This window comes from Papio anubis, chromosome 1 (assembly GCF_008728515.1).
Source record: "Papio anubis isolate 15944 chromosome 1, Panubis1.0, whole genome shotgun sequence".
In the NCBI taxonomy this organism is placed as follows: domain Eukaryota; kingdom Metazoa; phylum Chordata; class Mammalia; order Primates; family Cercopithecidae; genus Papio; species Papio anubis.
In genome coordinates this window covers 52,745,018-52,760,062 of record NC_044976.1, presented here as the reverse complement: position 1 = coordinate 52,760,062, position 15,045 = coordinate 52,745,018, and the positions used below count along the sequence as shown (strand labels likewise).

Below are 15,045 nucleotides of genomic sequence, written 5' to 3'. Positions count from 1 at the left end.
AGATCCTTTGGAAGGAGGCCAGGCTAGGGAGAGCAATGTCTGCTCACCCCTGGGAGGCATTTGTTGTGGCAGATATACCAGGCAAATGCCAGAATAGCGGCGTTTAAAGAGAAAAGGAATGACGGTCCCCCCACCTCATGAGGCCCTTCTCTCTCATGAGGCACCTAGGACCCTGCGGGGCCAAGAACACGCTCTGCCCTCCGTCACCCTCTCCAGTAGTGTTTCCCGGTTGGTCTGTTCACTTATTCATTGAGTCATGGATATTTATTGATCTTTTGCTTTATATGACATGCCAGCCATTTGCAGAGGGCACAGAAATTTATAAATCACTCCCCTGCCAAGAGCTTCTCAAGAGTAGGTGGGCAGACACGGCCCGGGGCCATATAATGCCAGGAGCAGCCACTGCACGTTGGCCATGCACCCCTGCTCCGCACCGCAGGAAGTACCTTTGGCACTTTGTCTCAGGCTGTCCTTGCAGCCTCTCTGAATGGTGGACATTGCTCCCCCAATTATTATTATTATTATTATTATTATTATTATTATTATTATTATTGTTAGAGATAGGGCTGAACCTTTTGGGCTCAAGCAATCCTCCTACCTCAACCTCCCGAGTAACTGGGACTAAAGGCGTATGCCACTGCGCCCAGCTAATTTTTTATTTTTTGTAGAGACACGGTCTCCTGATGTTGCCCAGCCTGGTCTCGAACTCCTGGGCTGAAGCGATTCTCCTGCCTCAACCTCCCAAAGTGCTGGGATTTTAGGTGTGAGCCACCACGCCCGGCCCTCCCATTTTAGAGATGAGGAAAAAGAGCCTCGGAATTGGTTGCTTCCTCAGTGGGGGCCGCACCTGGGAATTGAGTCCAGGTCTGAGTGTATAAGCCCTACTTGCTTCCTGTCAGTGGGAACATGACACTTCCCTGGGATGCTAGGAGGGATTTAAGTAGAAAGTGGCCTGTGAGGAAGGTCCACAGGGAATGCGGGCAGATGGGGAGAGCCAAGGCCAGGGGTCAGAACTCTGTGTCTCTGGTTGGGGGTTTGGCCACTAACCCTCTACCTTGTTGTCTCCACAGAGTGCAGCAGCTGCCCCGAGCCCCGTGCTTGGCAACATTCCCCCCAACGATGGGATGCCGGGAGGCCCCATCCCGCCAGGTTTCTTTCAGGTATGTGCGGGGCCCGTGGGTCTCGTGCTCCACCTTGTATTCCAGGCCAAGGCCCTGGGCAGGTGGGAGGGTGGGAGAGAAGTAAGTAGCTCAGTTTGCCATGGTCTAAATACAGTTGCTTTATGCTGGTTCAAATCCTTCCCTTCCCATCCCTTTCACCAGTCCTTCTAAAAGCTGAGAGGGAGAAAAAGATGGGAAAGCAGACACCTCCTGCATTGCCTGCACTTCTGCTGGAGTTTGCTTTCTTCATGCCAGCTTCGTAGGCGCGACACAGTCTGCCCCTGGCCAGGGAGGCGGTGGGGGCTGCTTCCAGGCCACTGTGGAGCTTTCTTTTAACAAAAGGCTTTAAAAAATATCAGTAAATCGTTCTTTGTTTCTGTTTTGTTGCTGCTGCTGTTGTCATCGTTTACTTTGCCTGTCCAAACTACAAACCTTAGGCGTAATCTAAAAAAAACACAAAAACCCACCATCCTGGCAGGTCTCAGAATCCTTTCCCTCTGGTTAACCACTTGATTTTTTCCGAGTGTGATCACAGACAGCATCCCACAAGCATCTGTGCCCGTGCTCTGCCCGCCACAGGCAGGAACAGATCCCATGTGGGTCGAGAGCCTGGCCTTCTCCAAGAGACACCTTGTTCGGCTTTTCCTGGGGTGTGTGAAATTGGGCTTTCTGTTTTGCCAGGTTGGGCGCGGCTGCCACCCTCTCTGTGCCACCTCCTCCATCTCTACCTTCTCCCCGGCGGTTCATGTGATTTAAGCCAACTTGAGACTGGGAAATGCCATGTTAGAGAGGTATAGCGTGCAGGGCTGTAAGGAACTTTTATGATGACACTCACGATCATAACATCTCTCATTCTTTCAAGCCTGTCGGCAGCTGCGTTTGAGAATCCGCCCGAGTTCCCCACACCTTTTGAAAGATTGGCACTCCCAGATAAGAACATGGAAAGAGCTGTTATGTGGAAAGGGAGGCAGAAATTTCTTCTGTGCAGCCCTAGAATTCACAACTAGGACCAGTGAGGCAAAGTCCAAAGACACTTTTGCTTGGTGTAGGCCAGAATTTAGCACCTGGGCTCACCCCACATCAAGGCGGGGGGCTCTCTGGCCCTAGATGCGTCTGAGCAAAGACTGACAGACATCTCTTAGGAATGTTAAAGGGGTTTCCCTCTGGGAGAGAGATGACCTGGAAGATGATTCTACTTGGCAAGGTTTTGTATTTGGGTTGGTGTTAACTCCCGAGAGAAGAGGGCTGGGACATGCTGCTCACCAGCTGAGAAGGACGGCAGTGAAATTCAGGTGTTCCGCAAAAACAGAAGTGGCAGGTCACGTGATGGTGGTAGGAGGAGAGAAAGGGACGCAGGATGGCCATCAGGAGCATTGGATGGCCACACGTGGATCTGTATGCATTCCCAGAACACTGCCAAAACTGGGGCCTTGTCCAAGGGGTGGAGATGAGCGTAGCCCCAGAAATAGGTATGTGAGCTCCAGGTTGGGACTGGACCAGGCATTGCCAGGGTCTCAGCTTGGGGCAAGGCTGCGACATATTGAAGATGGGTTGAGAGTTAGACCTTAAAATGCTGGAAACCCATGGGCCCAAGAAAGGCAGGAGCCAGTGGGGCTGCTGTCCTTCTCCCAGGGAGGAAATCCAAGGGGCCAGTGTGTGAGAGGCTCATACTCACCAAGACAGGCATCTTCTTGGCCACTGCAGATGGCACCCCACACCCATCAGTGGGCCTTTTCCCACTGGCATTCTGTCCAGTTGGGAATTCTTTCTAGGCTCAACATGCCATGGATGCTCTTGATGCAGTGCGGGTGTGGCTTCCCTGTCTGGTAGACCCACCCAGGTACTGTGCTTCATCTGTGTGCATCCTGATTGAGGCTGCTTGCTGGCATCTGGGTATCCGGTGCAGATTAGACCACTGTGGTAGAAAGAGGTAGACAATACCCAGTTGTATGTTTTAAAAATAGGCCATTGACTTCTATTTTGGCCTGACTCTAGGACAAGGCTCAGGTCTGCCTGATATGTGGGCAGCTCCCAACTTCCTGCTTTGGTATAATCATCCATGGCTAAGGCCTAATTCCAGACATACTTCTTGGGCCCTCCCCTGTGACGTTTGGGTTGTGTGGTCAGAAAGCCAAGACTGATTCCTGTCCTTATTTAGCCATTACTAGCCACCATCAAACAGAGGTAACTTTTGGACCTTCTTGACTTGAGGTCACCTCTGTTTCCCAGGCACGGCATGCCATCAAGAGCTGACAGGGTCATCCAGCAGACAGCAGAGAACAATGGCTTGGCCTCTCTGCTTCCTGGGTGATGTTGGTGACTCCTTTCTCTCACTTCCTGGCATCACTTCCGCATCAGTCACTTGCAGGGGGGTGGGCTAGGCCAGGTACCTGGCCTGGTCCTTCCCAGCCATGATGCTGAACCGCTCAGGCTGGGGTCACTGCCAAGGGGAAAGGGTATCTCTCTGGAAGGAGGTACTGGCTGCCCATTTCCGGAGTAGGCCTGCTTACAACAGGAGTATTAGCTATTGATTGCCGGCCCCGCGCCTCACTGGTATTGCAGGCGGCCACTCTGATATTAGAAGGGGAAATAGAGATGGTATCAAGGATTTTATCTGCTACCAACAATTGCACTCCTTCCCCTGCTTGGCCAAGGCCTGGGTAGGAAACTCTGCCGCGGGATGGCTTTGCACCAGGGAGTCGGCTTGGGATGGCTGAGCCAGCTATGGCCAGACCCTGGCCTAGGGTGGCCAGCCCAGTTTTCAGGTCAGGACTTCACCCCTAGCTGGTCCTAAATGTAGAAGCCCCAGGCCTCCAGGCTGGGTGGGAGGGAGCAGCCACCCACCTCCATCCCGGTCCCTCAGTAAGCAACACGGGGCCTTGCTTCTGCAGGCCTCTGACTGCCAGGCTTCAGCTCCTGGGGTCAGAAGTTTTGGCCATCCACACATGAGGGTCTGCCATCAGCTTTCTCTTCTTCCACGTCCAGGTTTCCAAGGCAGGCAGTACCTCTCCGGTCCCGTGGCATGCGATGTCTCTGGTAGCAGGTTAAGGTCTGGCAGGGAGGTGCCTTGGAAATTGACCTGACCACACCTCACTGTTGGGGAATAGTGTGGGTTTCTTGGGGTGTTGGTAGAATTTAGCAACAGCATTCTACTTCTGAGTTCCTTTTAAAAAAAAAAAAAAAAAAAAAAAAGACTGCCCTAATATTGGCATCCCCAGCACCTGGCATATATTAAGGACGCAGTAAATGTTTGAACTGAGTTTATTTGTATTGCTCACGTTACAGAACGGGAGCCCAGGCAGCCCCAAAGCACCAGATCCAACATTCTGATCAGGGAGGGCCTAACAGGAAGCTGGCTTGGGAGTTCAGGAGTGGTGTTCTGGTGTTTTGCAGCAGGGAAGGACAAAGAGGACTTGGCCGCATACTTGCTGAGTGACCTTGGGCAAGTTGCTCCCCATCTCTGGACCCTAGTTTTCTCACCAGTAGATGGAGCAGGCTGGACCAGGTGGTCTCTGAGGGCCCTTCCAACTTTGATTTTCTGCTTTGGATCCAGATGGATTTTACATAATCAAACAGTGGCGTGTTTTTTTTTGTTTTTGTTTTTTTTTTTTCCACGCAGCTTAGCTTGGTTGGGCTGCACATCTGGCAAACCGAGCTTAGCTTTGGCCAGTCTCACTGATCTGGGTGGGTCCCCTCGTTCCTTGGTCCTTAAGGGGGGCACTGTCCAGTAAGAATTTCTAAGTTCCTTGGCCCTAAGGTGGTCCTAAGGAGGGCACTGTCCAGTAAGGATTTCTAAGTCCAAAACGGGACTCATAAGAGGGCAGGGGTCATGGAGAACTGAGCATTGGGTACAGGCTGTTTTTCTTCTTGTTTTGTTTTTAAATTCCAATAATTGTTTTCAGTTACATAGTGTTTTTAAACATGCAACTTACTTTCATTTTCATCAGTGTTTCTGCAGAGAAGGCATGCAGATTGGAAAAGTGAGACTCAGAAAGGTGAATGACTTGCCCGAAGTTAACCAGGGGCTGTAATCAGAGTCTAAACCCAGATTTCCTGGTTCCTCATGGGGTGCTCTTCCACAAACACTCCAAAGTCCAAATGTAGATACACATCTGATTGGACGGTGGAAGCAGGGAGAGTAGAGAATTAGAGAAAAGGTGGGAGAGACCAAAAGGAGATAGACAAACTATAACTCTTATCTAAAGAAGTAGCAAATAAGTTTCCATTCAAATGCCAGCTCTGCTTGATGTGTGATGGCTGCTCAGAACACCGTGAGAATGATTCTGAAGCTGTTTGTCAACAGATAGTGACTGGCAATGTCTACCATGAACGTGAATGTGTCAGTGGTGGTACACGTCCTATTTGCCATCCATGATCTAGTCCAAGCTTCTCATTTATAGATGGGGAAATGAAATCACAGATGGAGAAAGGACTGTGGTTATGACTGTCATTGGCCATCTCTGATATGCAAGGCATGGGGCTTGGTTCCAGGCTCGAACTGAATCAACCATAGTCTGCCCACAGGAGCAGCCAGCCTAGCAGAGAGACTGACAGGTAATCCATGCCCTGTGGCAGGACAGAGGACAGGCCTGCCTGCCTGCCAAGCTGAGAAATCAGGAGGGCATTCCTGGAGGCAGTGTAGCCCTGGCCGAGATGGTGTCTGGAATGAGGTGGTTGACAGGCACTCAGCGGGAGATGAGGCTGGAGAGGTTGCCGGGCAGTTGTTGAAGGACCTTGTTGAGTGTGGGCTTGATCCAGTGGGCAGTGGGACACCAGGGCAGCACTCTGGGCTGGATAATGTCTTGGCCAGATCTGTGTTCCAAAACAGTTACTCTGCAATTGTTCCAGTGGCTTCATGGAGACAGGGACTTGGGCACTGTGGCCGGTGCTCAGGAAGTAGCTGACCACCTTTTTTTTTTTTTTGGAGACAGAGTCTCACTGTGTCACCCAGGCTGGAGGGCAGTGGCAATCTTGGCTCACTGCAACCTCCGCCTCCCGGGTTCAAGTGATTCTCTGCCTCAGCCTCCTGAGTAGCTGGGATTACAGGTGCTCGCCACCAGGCCTGGCTGATTTTTGTATTTTTAGTAGAGATGGGGTTTCACCATGTTGGCCAGGCCAGTCTCAAACTCCTGACCTCAAGTGATCCGCCGACCTCAGCCTCCTCAGGCTAGGATTACAGGCCTGAGCCACCACGCCCAACAGGAAGTAGCTGACCATCTTGATGATGGATGCTGCGTGACAGGGACCCAGCAGAGGTCACAGGGTTAAAGACTGCCTTCTCTGGAAAAGTCCTGGAGGAGGGGTCCCAGCTCCTGTTGCCAAAAGCTTAGCTCATCATGCTTTGAACATCTAGATACTTGCCACCTTGGTGAAGGATAGTAGGGACTTGCCACCTTGGTGAAGGATAGTAGGGAGTATTTGACACATCCCTTTCTGTTGAGTCCTCATTCCTGCCAGCCAGGCCCACCAGCCTTAGAAAGATGTTGAGGTTCCTAGAGAACCCTTCCTATTAGTTTTGGGGAGAGGACAAGGAAGAGCAAATACTGTGTGTAGCCCAAGAGCCAGAGATATGACCCAGACAGTAAGAGGGGAGAGAAATATGCATGACCCAAAATCTTTCCTCATCTCCTGCAGAAGTAGCTGGGGTTTCTCTGGGAGAAGGGCAGCCTCCTGAGGGCTCTGATGACTGTCTAGAGAACCTGCCGTGTACTCAGACATTCCCCTGTGAGCCCTCAGCCCCAGATCCCAAGTCCTTCAGAGAAGAGAAAAGGGAAGCCAATTTGAATCATTGCATGGAAGACATTTCTGTTATCTGCCAAATTAATGATGAAGTGGTGAGCTGCTTGACAGTGGTGGTAACTAAGCAGTGGCAGGATGCCAGTGGAGAGCCTTGGGCACTGTGAGCTGTGGGGTGGGTGATGTGTTCACAGGGAGGGTCAAAGCCCAGTAAATGAGAACATACCCCTGGCAGCAACTGGGGCAGTTCCCAAAAGCTGAGCCAAATGCTGTCCATTTCCTGCCCTGCTCTCCAGCGGGAAGCAGGAGCCAGCAGAGGGAGTGGACATTCCTCCTGCCAGAAAGTTGCTGCGGCAGGAAGGGCCTCTCTGTGCTGACGAGGACAAGTTTTGTGACAAGTGGAGACTTGGGAAGAATTAAACCACCTTGTTTGCTTTTGGTTTCCAAAGCCTGTTACTAGTGGAAGCTTGGTTGCGAGGTGCCGGGGTCCCTACCCATCTGACAGATGGTGAAGTGAAGGCAGGGCAAGGGGAAGGAGCTAAGCCCTGGACAGGCTTGCTTGGTCGTCCCTTAGCCCCTCGGTCAGACATGGTGTGTAAGGGCAGGGACCTGTCAGCCACCCAAGAGGTAGCCACGGACCCTGCCCTCAAGGGGCTCGTAGTCTGGTGGAGGGAGCAGGCAGTGACTGTGTGCCACGCTGGAGAAGTTGACAGGAAGAATACTGTCGGGGCCAGGCGCAGGGCACAGCCAGTATGGCTTGTCTGGGGAAGCCTCTCCGAGGGGCTGACATTTGGACTGAGGAGGAGGAGGCAGTTGGCAGTGAATAGGGGTGGGGGAGTGTGCCAGGCGAGAGGGAGCCTGTGCCAAGATGTGATGTGACGGGGCAAGTTTGGGGCAGGGGCCTGGATGGCAGGCTGGTGTGTGGAGATGGAGCCAGGAATAGACACAGGAAGGACTTAAAGTTGGGGAGAGCCATGGAAGGTTCCTAACAAGGGGAGCAACGCAATCCCAGGAAGAGGCTCCATGGCCTGGAGGGGCTGGGCCCTTGGCCGGCTGGCCAGTGTGGAGTCCAGCTGCAGTCCCCTCTGGAGGTGGCTGTGACCCGAGCAGGAGTGGTGGCTGGGTGAGACTGAAGGCAGCTTCCTTGCCTGTGGCTGGTGGCCTCTAGTGGATGTTGGAACCTAAAGGAGACCCAGCTTGCTGCCCGCATAGGTCAAGGGCAGGAGGCAGGTGTAGCAGTGAGAGGCCGAGGCTGGTGCTTGCTCTCTCAGCAGACCCCTTACCTGGGGCTGCCCAGCCTAGCCCTCCCCACCCATCCCAGATAGTGCTCTCAGGCCTGAGAGTAGAACTGTCTGACACCCTCTTATGTTAATAGTTGCTGGTGGAAGCACTCTCCAAGTTAGAAAAGCTGTCCCCTGCTGTGATTTCATTTGACTCTATGAGATAGTCCTGAGAACCATAACATTCCCACCGTATAGATGAGAAACTGAGGCTCAAATTGGCCAGTTGCTCAGGAAGACAGGCCTGGATGGGGCTGTGGGATCCGCAGCTTCTTGATAACTGCCTGTCTGTGGGGGAATAAAACCCCCTCCCCATTCTGGGCCTCCCCTGGCCCTGTCTGCTTCCCTGCAGGTGGGGGAGTCTGTCTTATAGATGTGGCCTCCTACTGGGGAGGAGGACGGAGGTGCTGTGTCAGGGGTGGATGTGTTCGCTCCTCCAGGGGACAGAAGCACCACCCCCTCCCGCTCCTCCCTCCTCCGCCATGCTGTCCGCCTCCAGACTGACAGAAGGCAGGGTCACCCCTGCTGAGAAGGATTAGAGAGGAGGCGGGGCGCCCCAACTGCTGGGCTCCAGGCCACAGTTGGAGGTGGGGAACCACTGCTCTTCCCCACCCCCAGGCCCCACCTGTTCCAAACTGGCTTGGCTCTGGGAGCAGCAGCCCCTCCTCTGGTTACTGTGATGAAGCCCATTGCAGGCTCTTAAGTCTGAAGCCCCCTGTCCTGGGAGTGGGACACTCTGGTTGGAGTCCAGCCCTGTTGCCAAATCCCTGTGTGTCTTCAGGGAGCCAGCCTTCCCTCTCTTGGCCTTAGCTTGCTCCTCTGTCCAGTGGGGGGGTGCTGGCCACTCTGAAGCACATGGGTCTGGGCTGGTCCTGCCCTCCACAATCTCCTGGCCAGTGAAAAGAGGCCTGGGGCAGAGGAGAGGGAAGAAAGCCTTTTTTTGCTTGCCAACACCTCCCCTGCAAAGGTCAGGCTGTGCTCCCCTCCCTGCCCGGCAGCCAGCCTGGTGCCTAACGTCTGCCCGGCGGCAGATGACCGGCACTGGGGCTCCTAGCAACAGTGGACAAAAGGTTACTCCTGACGTGCCAGGCTGCCTCAGCGGCGGCTGGCTCAGCGCGGTTGCCCTCCCTCTTAAATAGGAAAAAAAGTTGTGGCCCTGACTTGTGTGCGTGCCTGTGTGCACGCATGCCTGTGTGCACGCATGTGGACATGTTTGTGTCTGCACACTCGAGCCGCCTCTCCCTCCCCCTGTGAAAAACGTGAACTCCACATGTAGTGCCGTAACTCTCACTGATGAAATGGAAAGTTGAACATAAATCAATGTCTGCCGCCCAGTTAGCTATGCATCAGCAGGCAGCGCCTGGGAGATTTGCTCGGTAACAAAGCACCCAGCGGCTGCTTGGGCCTCGACTGCCCCCTAATGCAGAGCCAGCCCCTTGCCACAGAGCCCCGCTGGGCTACACACCACCTCCTCCTGGCCTCCCAAGCCCGGGATGGGACTCTCACTCCCTTCTTTAACCTTTTGAGGCAGGGAATGGGGAAGGAGTCTCTGACCTCTTGGATTTGGGAGGCCTGGGCTCTGTTCTTGCTGCGGCTCCTGGCCGAACCCTCAGTCGGGCTGTAAACTGACTCCCGACTCTGGCTTCTGTGGATCTGATACTGGAAGGATGGGTGTCAGTAGCTGCCTTCACCTCATGCTTATTAAGAGCTTGGGCTGGTTTATCCTTTCTCCTTTGGACCTGAGTTTTTACTTTGCATTTTCTTAGAGTGGAGTGATTTTTCCCTGTGCCTGGAAGCTGCTCTGCCGCAGGTTGGCAGCTCTCCCAGCACGGTGCCGTGGCTGCTTCCCCTGCCCCCACGAGGTCCTTCTGCCCCTCACAGGGGGACGGGAGTGGAGACTCCTGCGGGGCTGGAGAGTACTTTTGTTTTGTCTCTTCATAGCTGACTGAGGGGTGGACTCTCTTTTTGCTCCTGTCCCCACCTACCTTCTCAGCAAATTGTACTGAGGTTTTTCTCAGTAAAAAAAAGGTCAAATTCCTTAGTCCTTGTAGCAGAAGAGGTTTGAGGAAGATAATTCCAGCAGAATCCTGTAATAACACGCCTCGGCATGACATGGATCAGGATAGACCCCCTGAGTAAGCTCATGCCACTGTGGGAGGAACCTGCCCTTCAAGGGAGTCTGGGCTGGGCTCTGGGCCCAGGCACTGCCCTGGGGGTCAGAGGCCGTTCCAGCATCTTGCTCAGTGTGAGGCACTGTTCTGAGTGCAGGGACCCACAGTATGGGGTCAGGTTCATGTCCTGTTTCTGCCTAAGTTAACTCCCAGGCAGCCTCTGCCTGAAACATTCCCTCTCCGAAAGACGGCCTTAGAATCCATGAAGCTCCTGGGCCAGGCTTGCCTGTGATCCTCTAAACGTTTCTCTCAGAGAAGCCCCATCTCAGGCCAGGCATAGTGGCTCATACCTGTAATCCCAGCCCTTTGGGAGGCCGATGTGGGCGGATCACCTGATGCCGAGAGTTTGAGACCAGCCTGACTAACATGGTGAAACCTCGTCTGTAATGAAAATAGAAAAATTAGCCAGGCATAGTGGCACACGACTGTAATCCCAGCTACTCGGGAGGCTGAGGCAGGAGAATCGCTTGAACCCAGGAGGTAGAGGTTGCAGTGAGCCGAGATCACACTACTGTACTCCAGCCTAGATGACAGAGCAAGACTCTGTCTCAAAAAGAAAAGAAAAGAGAAAAGAAAAGCCCTATCTCTTGTTTCTTGCTCAAGACCAAAGAGACTGGGGACGTGGTGGGGTAGAGGGGCACACACATACGGATGGGAGGGCACCCAGCTCGGCGTCAGGAAGGCCACAGAAGGGCTATGAACAGGGTCTTTGGAGCATGATGGCCCTGCACTTGGCTGGCAGTGTGATCCTGGCAGTGACCCAACCTCTTCAGGCACTGTTTCCTCAGCTGTGCTGTAGGAACAATCATGCAGCAAATCATACTGTGTCCTTTTTGGAGCTCTGGTGAGGATTGACTATACATATAAAACTGTATTCAGGCCACACGTGGTGGCTCCCACCTGCAAATCCCAGCACTTTAAGAGGCCGAGGCAGGAGGATCGCTTTCGGCCAGTTTGAAACCAGCCTGGGCAACGTAGACCCTGTCTCTACAAAAGAAAAATTAAAAACTTAGCGAGGCTTGGTTGCATAGACTTGTAGTCCCAGTTACTCTGGAGGCTGAAGTGGGAGGATGGCTTGAGCCCTGGAGATTGATACTGCAGTGAGCCTCGATCACACCACTGCACTCCAATCTGGGCAACAGAGCGAGACCCTGTCTCAAAAGAAACTCAGAAATCTATGTTCACATCAGTAGTGGTTTATTACTGCTGTGGAAAGATGACTGGGCTTCAGGATCCGTGTTGACCAGCAGCTGAGCCTGGAGCTCCCAGCATGCCAGTCAGCTCATCTGTCCCTTCTGTCTTGGACAGGCCGGTGCTGGGTCCCATCCCTCCTTCACCTTCTGTGAAGGTGGTCCGTCCTTCCTGGCGGCCTCTGGTGTCACGCAGTCTGGGTGGGTACATGGGTTCCCTTTGAGAAAGTCAGTTCACCTCTCCGAACCTCAGTTGCTTCATCTGGTAATTGGGGGCAGTGATAGCCCTGCCCTCTTAGGTCCGCTGCGAGAATGCTGTGAGATGATGTGTGAAGCCTCACCTGGTGTCTGTGCTGGGTTGACTCTCGAGACCTTAGAGTTGTTGTAGGCATGTCTGGGACTGTTCTTTTCTAGAGGCCCAGGTCTTTCAGTTTACCCAAGAGCAAGAGCTGCCTCAGGGTTTCTTCTCTTTCCAGAAGGGAGTCTTAGGGGCATGACACAGCCTTAGTGACACTGATGTGTGGAAGAGGTTCTGGGTATTTTTGAGATCCACTAGCTAAGTGTTTAACCCTCCAGTTTGACCAACATATTTGGCATGCCTAAGCACCAGGCCCTTTTTGACCCTTTAACACGTTACTTCCCTTCATCTTGTCCACCTGATTTACCTCCCTTAGCCCCTGCCACCTTGACTCCTAGTGCCCTGCTCCACTGCCCAGGAGCTGCCCAGGGAGGTCGAGGCTGGGAGGCAGGTGTTGTGTATCTGGGAGCCTCTCATTCTTTTCCTCCCAGGCTTGGTACCATGAGTTTGATGGAGACCAGCTCTGACCTGGGGAGCTGGGTCTCACCTGTGCGCCTGCGTTCTCTCACTGGTGAATTTCACCTGAATATCATTTGAGTTTGCGTTCCCCACCTGTAAAACAGAAGCAGCCCTCCCTGGTTCATCAGCTATGCCTTATACCAGCGTAAGGTGTGTGGTCAGAATGAATGGCAGATGGGAAATCCAACAAGTGCTCCTTCCCAGAGGCTGGCATCTGGTCATTCCTTCCTTCAGCACACATTCACAAGCCACGGCTCTCTGCCCAGCCCCACTGGGCTCCCAGGGTTGGGAGGCAGGGCAGCCTCTGACCCCCACGCGGTCATAGTCCACAGGGCAGACCTAGGCTAGGCGAACCAAAGGCGAGCATGTGGCTCATTCTCCTCTGTCAGGTGCTTTTCCTATCAATGGTGCCCCTTCATTAGAAGAATGAAGTCAGAGCTCTTCGTGGTCTAGCCCTTCTACCCTCGCCCCGCTGTTGGACCAGCTATTGTTCCACAGGACAAGCACCAGAGCTGCTGGCTCTCAGACCTGGCCTCTGCCCCTCCATCAGTCTACTGGGGAGTTCTACGGGCTGCAGCCTTCTCCTCTCCCCTTCTTGAAACTTCTTCCCTCTCAGGTCACTTTTATTCAAGAAGACTTTGACAAAGTCTTGCCCTTTCCTTGTCTCAAGGTCAAAAAAAGTTGTGTCCAACATGTGTTAATCTAGTTAAGTTCCTCTTCGCTAGGTTAATTGTAGTAGCCAATACTGAGGAACTTACTCTGGAGTTGTAGAAAAGGTCCAAGAGCTATAGAAACTTCAGTCTGTTTTGGGAAGTAGCTTTACCTTCCTGGACCACAGTGTCCCCACCTGTAAATGCAGCAGTGTTAGAGAGCGTGGATGTGAGAGTCCAGTGATGAGCAGAAGAGACCTGGCCCCTGTCTTCTGGGCCATCAAAGGCTTTGGGGACAAAAGAAATGGGGGACTACTTCTCGGGCCAGATGACTCTGGTGGAGTTTGCTGAAGAGTACCCAGTATCAGGTGGGGTTTCTTTTGTTGAGGGGCATGCTTCCAACCCCAAGAGCAGCTCAGATTAGGACAGCTTACGTGTTGTAGGCAAGAGGGGAAGCTCCCTCGGCTAATAAGCTCCCTGTGTGGGGTAATAAGGAGGGCTGAGCCAAAGAAAGGCGGTTTCTGATGGATTCCACGAGGCAGGGCACATTCTGAGCCACAGCTTGGTGTAATAACAGCTACCCTTGGTAAGGGCTGAACTAAGTCCTTGACTCCTGATATCTCAGTTAGATAGTTCTTTGTGAGACAGGTAGGGTGACCGCATTTTACAAGGGAGATAAATAAGTTTGAGAGGGAACTACACGCCAGGCTCCAAGCCCCATGAATCTGGGGCTTTTCCAGCAGCGCTACAGAGCTGCTTCTCATTTTCCGCCAAGTTTGCCAGGTATTGTTGCACCTGCCCGTGTGACCGTGGGCCTGACCTCCCAAACCTGTGTCTCCCAGAGTCCTGGTTCTTCCCTGCTCCATCCTGTTGCTTCATCTTAACAGAGGAAGGAGGAAGAGGTCTTGGGCCATTCCCCAAGCTTCTCAGGGAAGAAGAGGCATGAAAAACCACCCAGTCGTCCAGGGGGCTGCAGGACTAAAAGGGAAAAAACTTGGCAGACCTTGCTGTTTCATCCTTAGCCCTCTTCTGCTCAGTGGGCAACTGGGGTTGAATTAGGGGCATTCTGGATTTGTGGTTTCTAAGGCCCTGCAGCCCCCCTTCCTAGTTGGATATGATGAATCATTGCTTTTTGGAACTGTCTGGGGTAAAAGGGCAGGGCAGGAAGGCTGTGTGCACCCGTGTGTCAGGAGAGCTTAAAGTAGAGCAGGAATTCTCTGGGTGGATGAGGCAGTGCCTTTTTAATATGCACCTCACCTTCGCTGTGTTGTCGTGATGAACAGTGGAGCCTGAGCAGTGGCGGAGGCCGGCGGGCAGGAGTGGAATGTGTCTTTGCAGCACTATCCATTTTCAGAGCAAAAGGAAATCTTTTCTGGGGGGAGAGGATCAGTTTGGCAAGGCCACGTTCACCCCATGTTCCAGAGGACTGGAGTGGGTCTGGATTCCGGGCCCATCTCTTCCTCCCCAGGTTTGTCTTTCCTGTACCAGTAGAGGTCGGGCAGAGAGAGGGGTGCTGTCTGGACTCTCCCCTGGGGCACAGGATTCCCAGCTTCTGTGCCAGCATTAAAGAAGGCTGAGAGATGGGCATGGTGGCCCATGCCTGTAGTCCTACCCACTTGGGAGGCTGAGGTGGGAGGATTGCTTGAGCCCAGGAGTTAGAGGCCAGCCTGGACAACATAGCAAGACCCTGTCTCTAATTTTTTTTTAAAATAGAGCTGGCTGTGCAGGACTGGGATGTGACTTAGGGCAGCAGGTAGGATGGAAGGAATCACTCACAGATGGGGATCTAATAGGTTTCCAACTTGAGAGAGGGTATAGAAACATCTTTGGAAAGGAACAGAATAGATATGTGATTCCCAAGATACAGATCGCATTGCCATTTCCTTGATCAAGCCCCCAGATGTTAGTATCCTTCCCCTTGGCCTGGTGGTCCCATCCCCACCACCTGGTGCATAAAGTCCTCTAGAACCACACCCAGGCCTGCCTTTGGGCTGCATAAATGCCATCCTCGCGGTCCAGAATCCCCTTCCTTTTCTCTGCC

The 15,045-nt window shown here is 53.1% G+C and overlaps 1 protein-coding gene across 4 annotated transcripts in view; it reads left to right on the top strand.

The window, feature by feature from the left end:
* SSBP3 (single stranded DNA binding protein 3) overlaps positions 1 to 15,045 on the top strand; it is a 179,402-nt gene that overhangs the window by 123,715 nt on the left and 40,642 nt on the right. For all 4 annotated transcript variants that reach the window (XM_021941893.2, XM_021941910.2, XM_021941899.2 and 1 more), the window contains exon 5: positions 1,071 to 1,160. In XM_021941893.2, the coding sequence (XP_021797585.1) occupies positions 1,071 to 1,160 (90 nt within the window). The remainder of the gene's footprint in view (positions 1 to 1,070; positions 1,161 to 15,045) is intronic.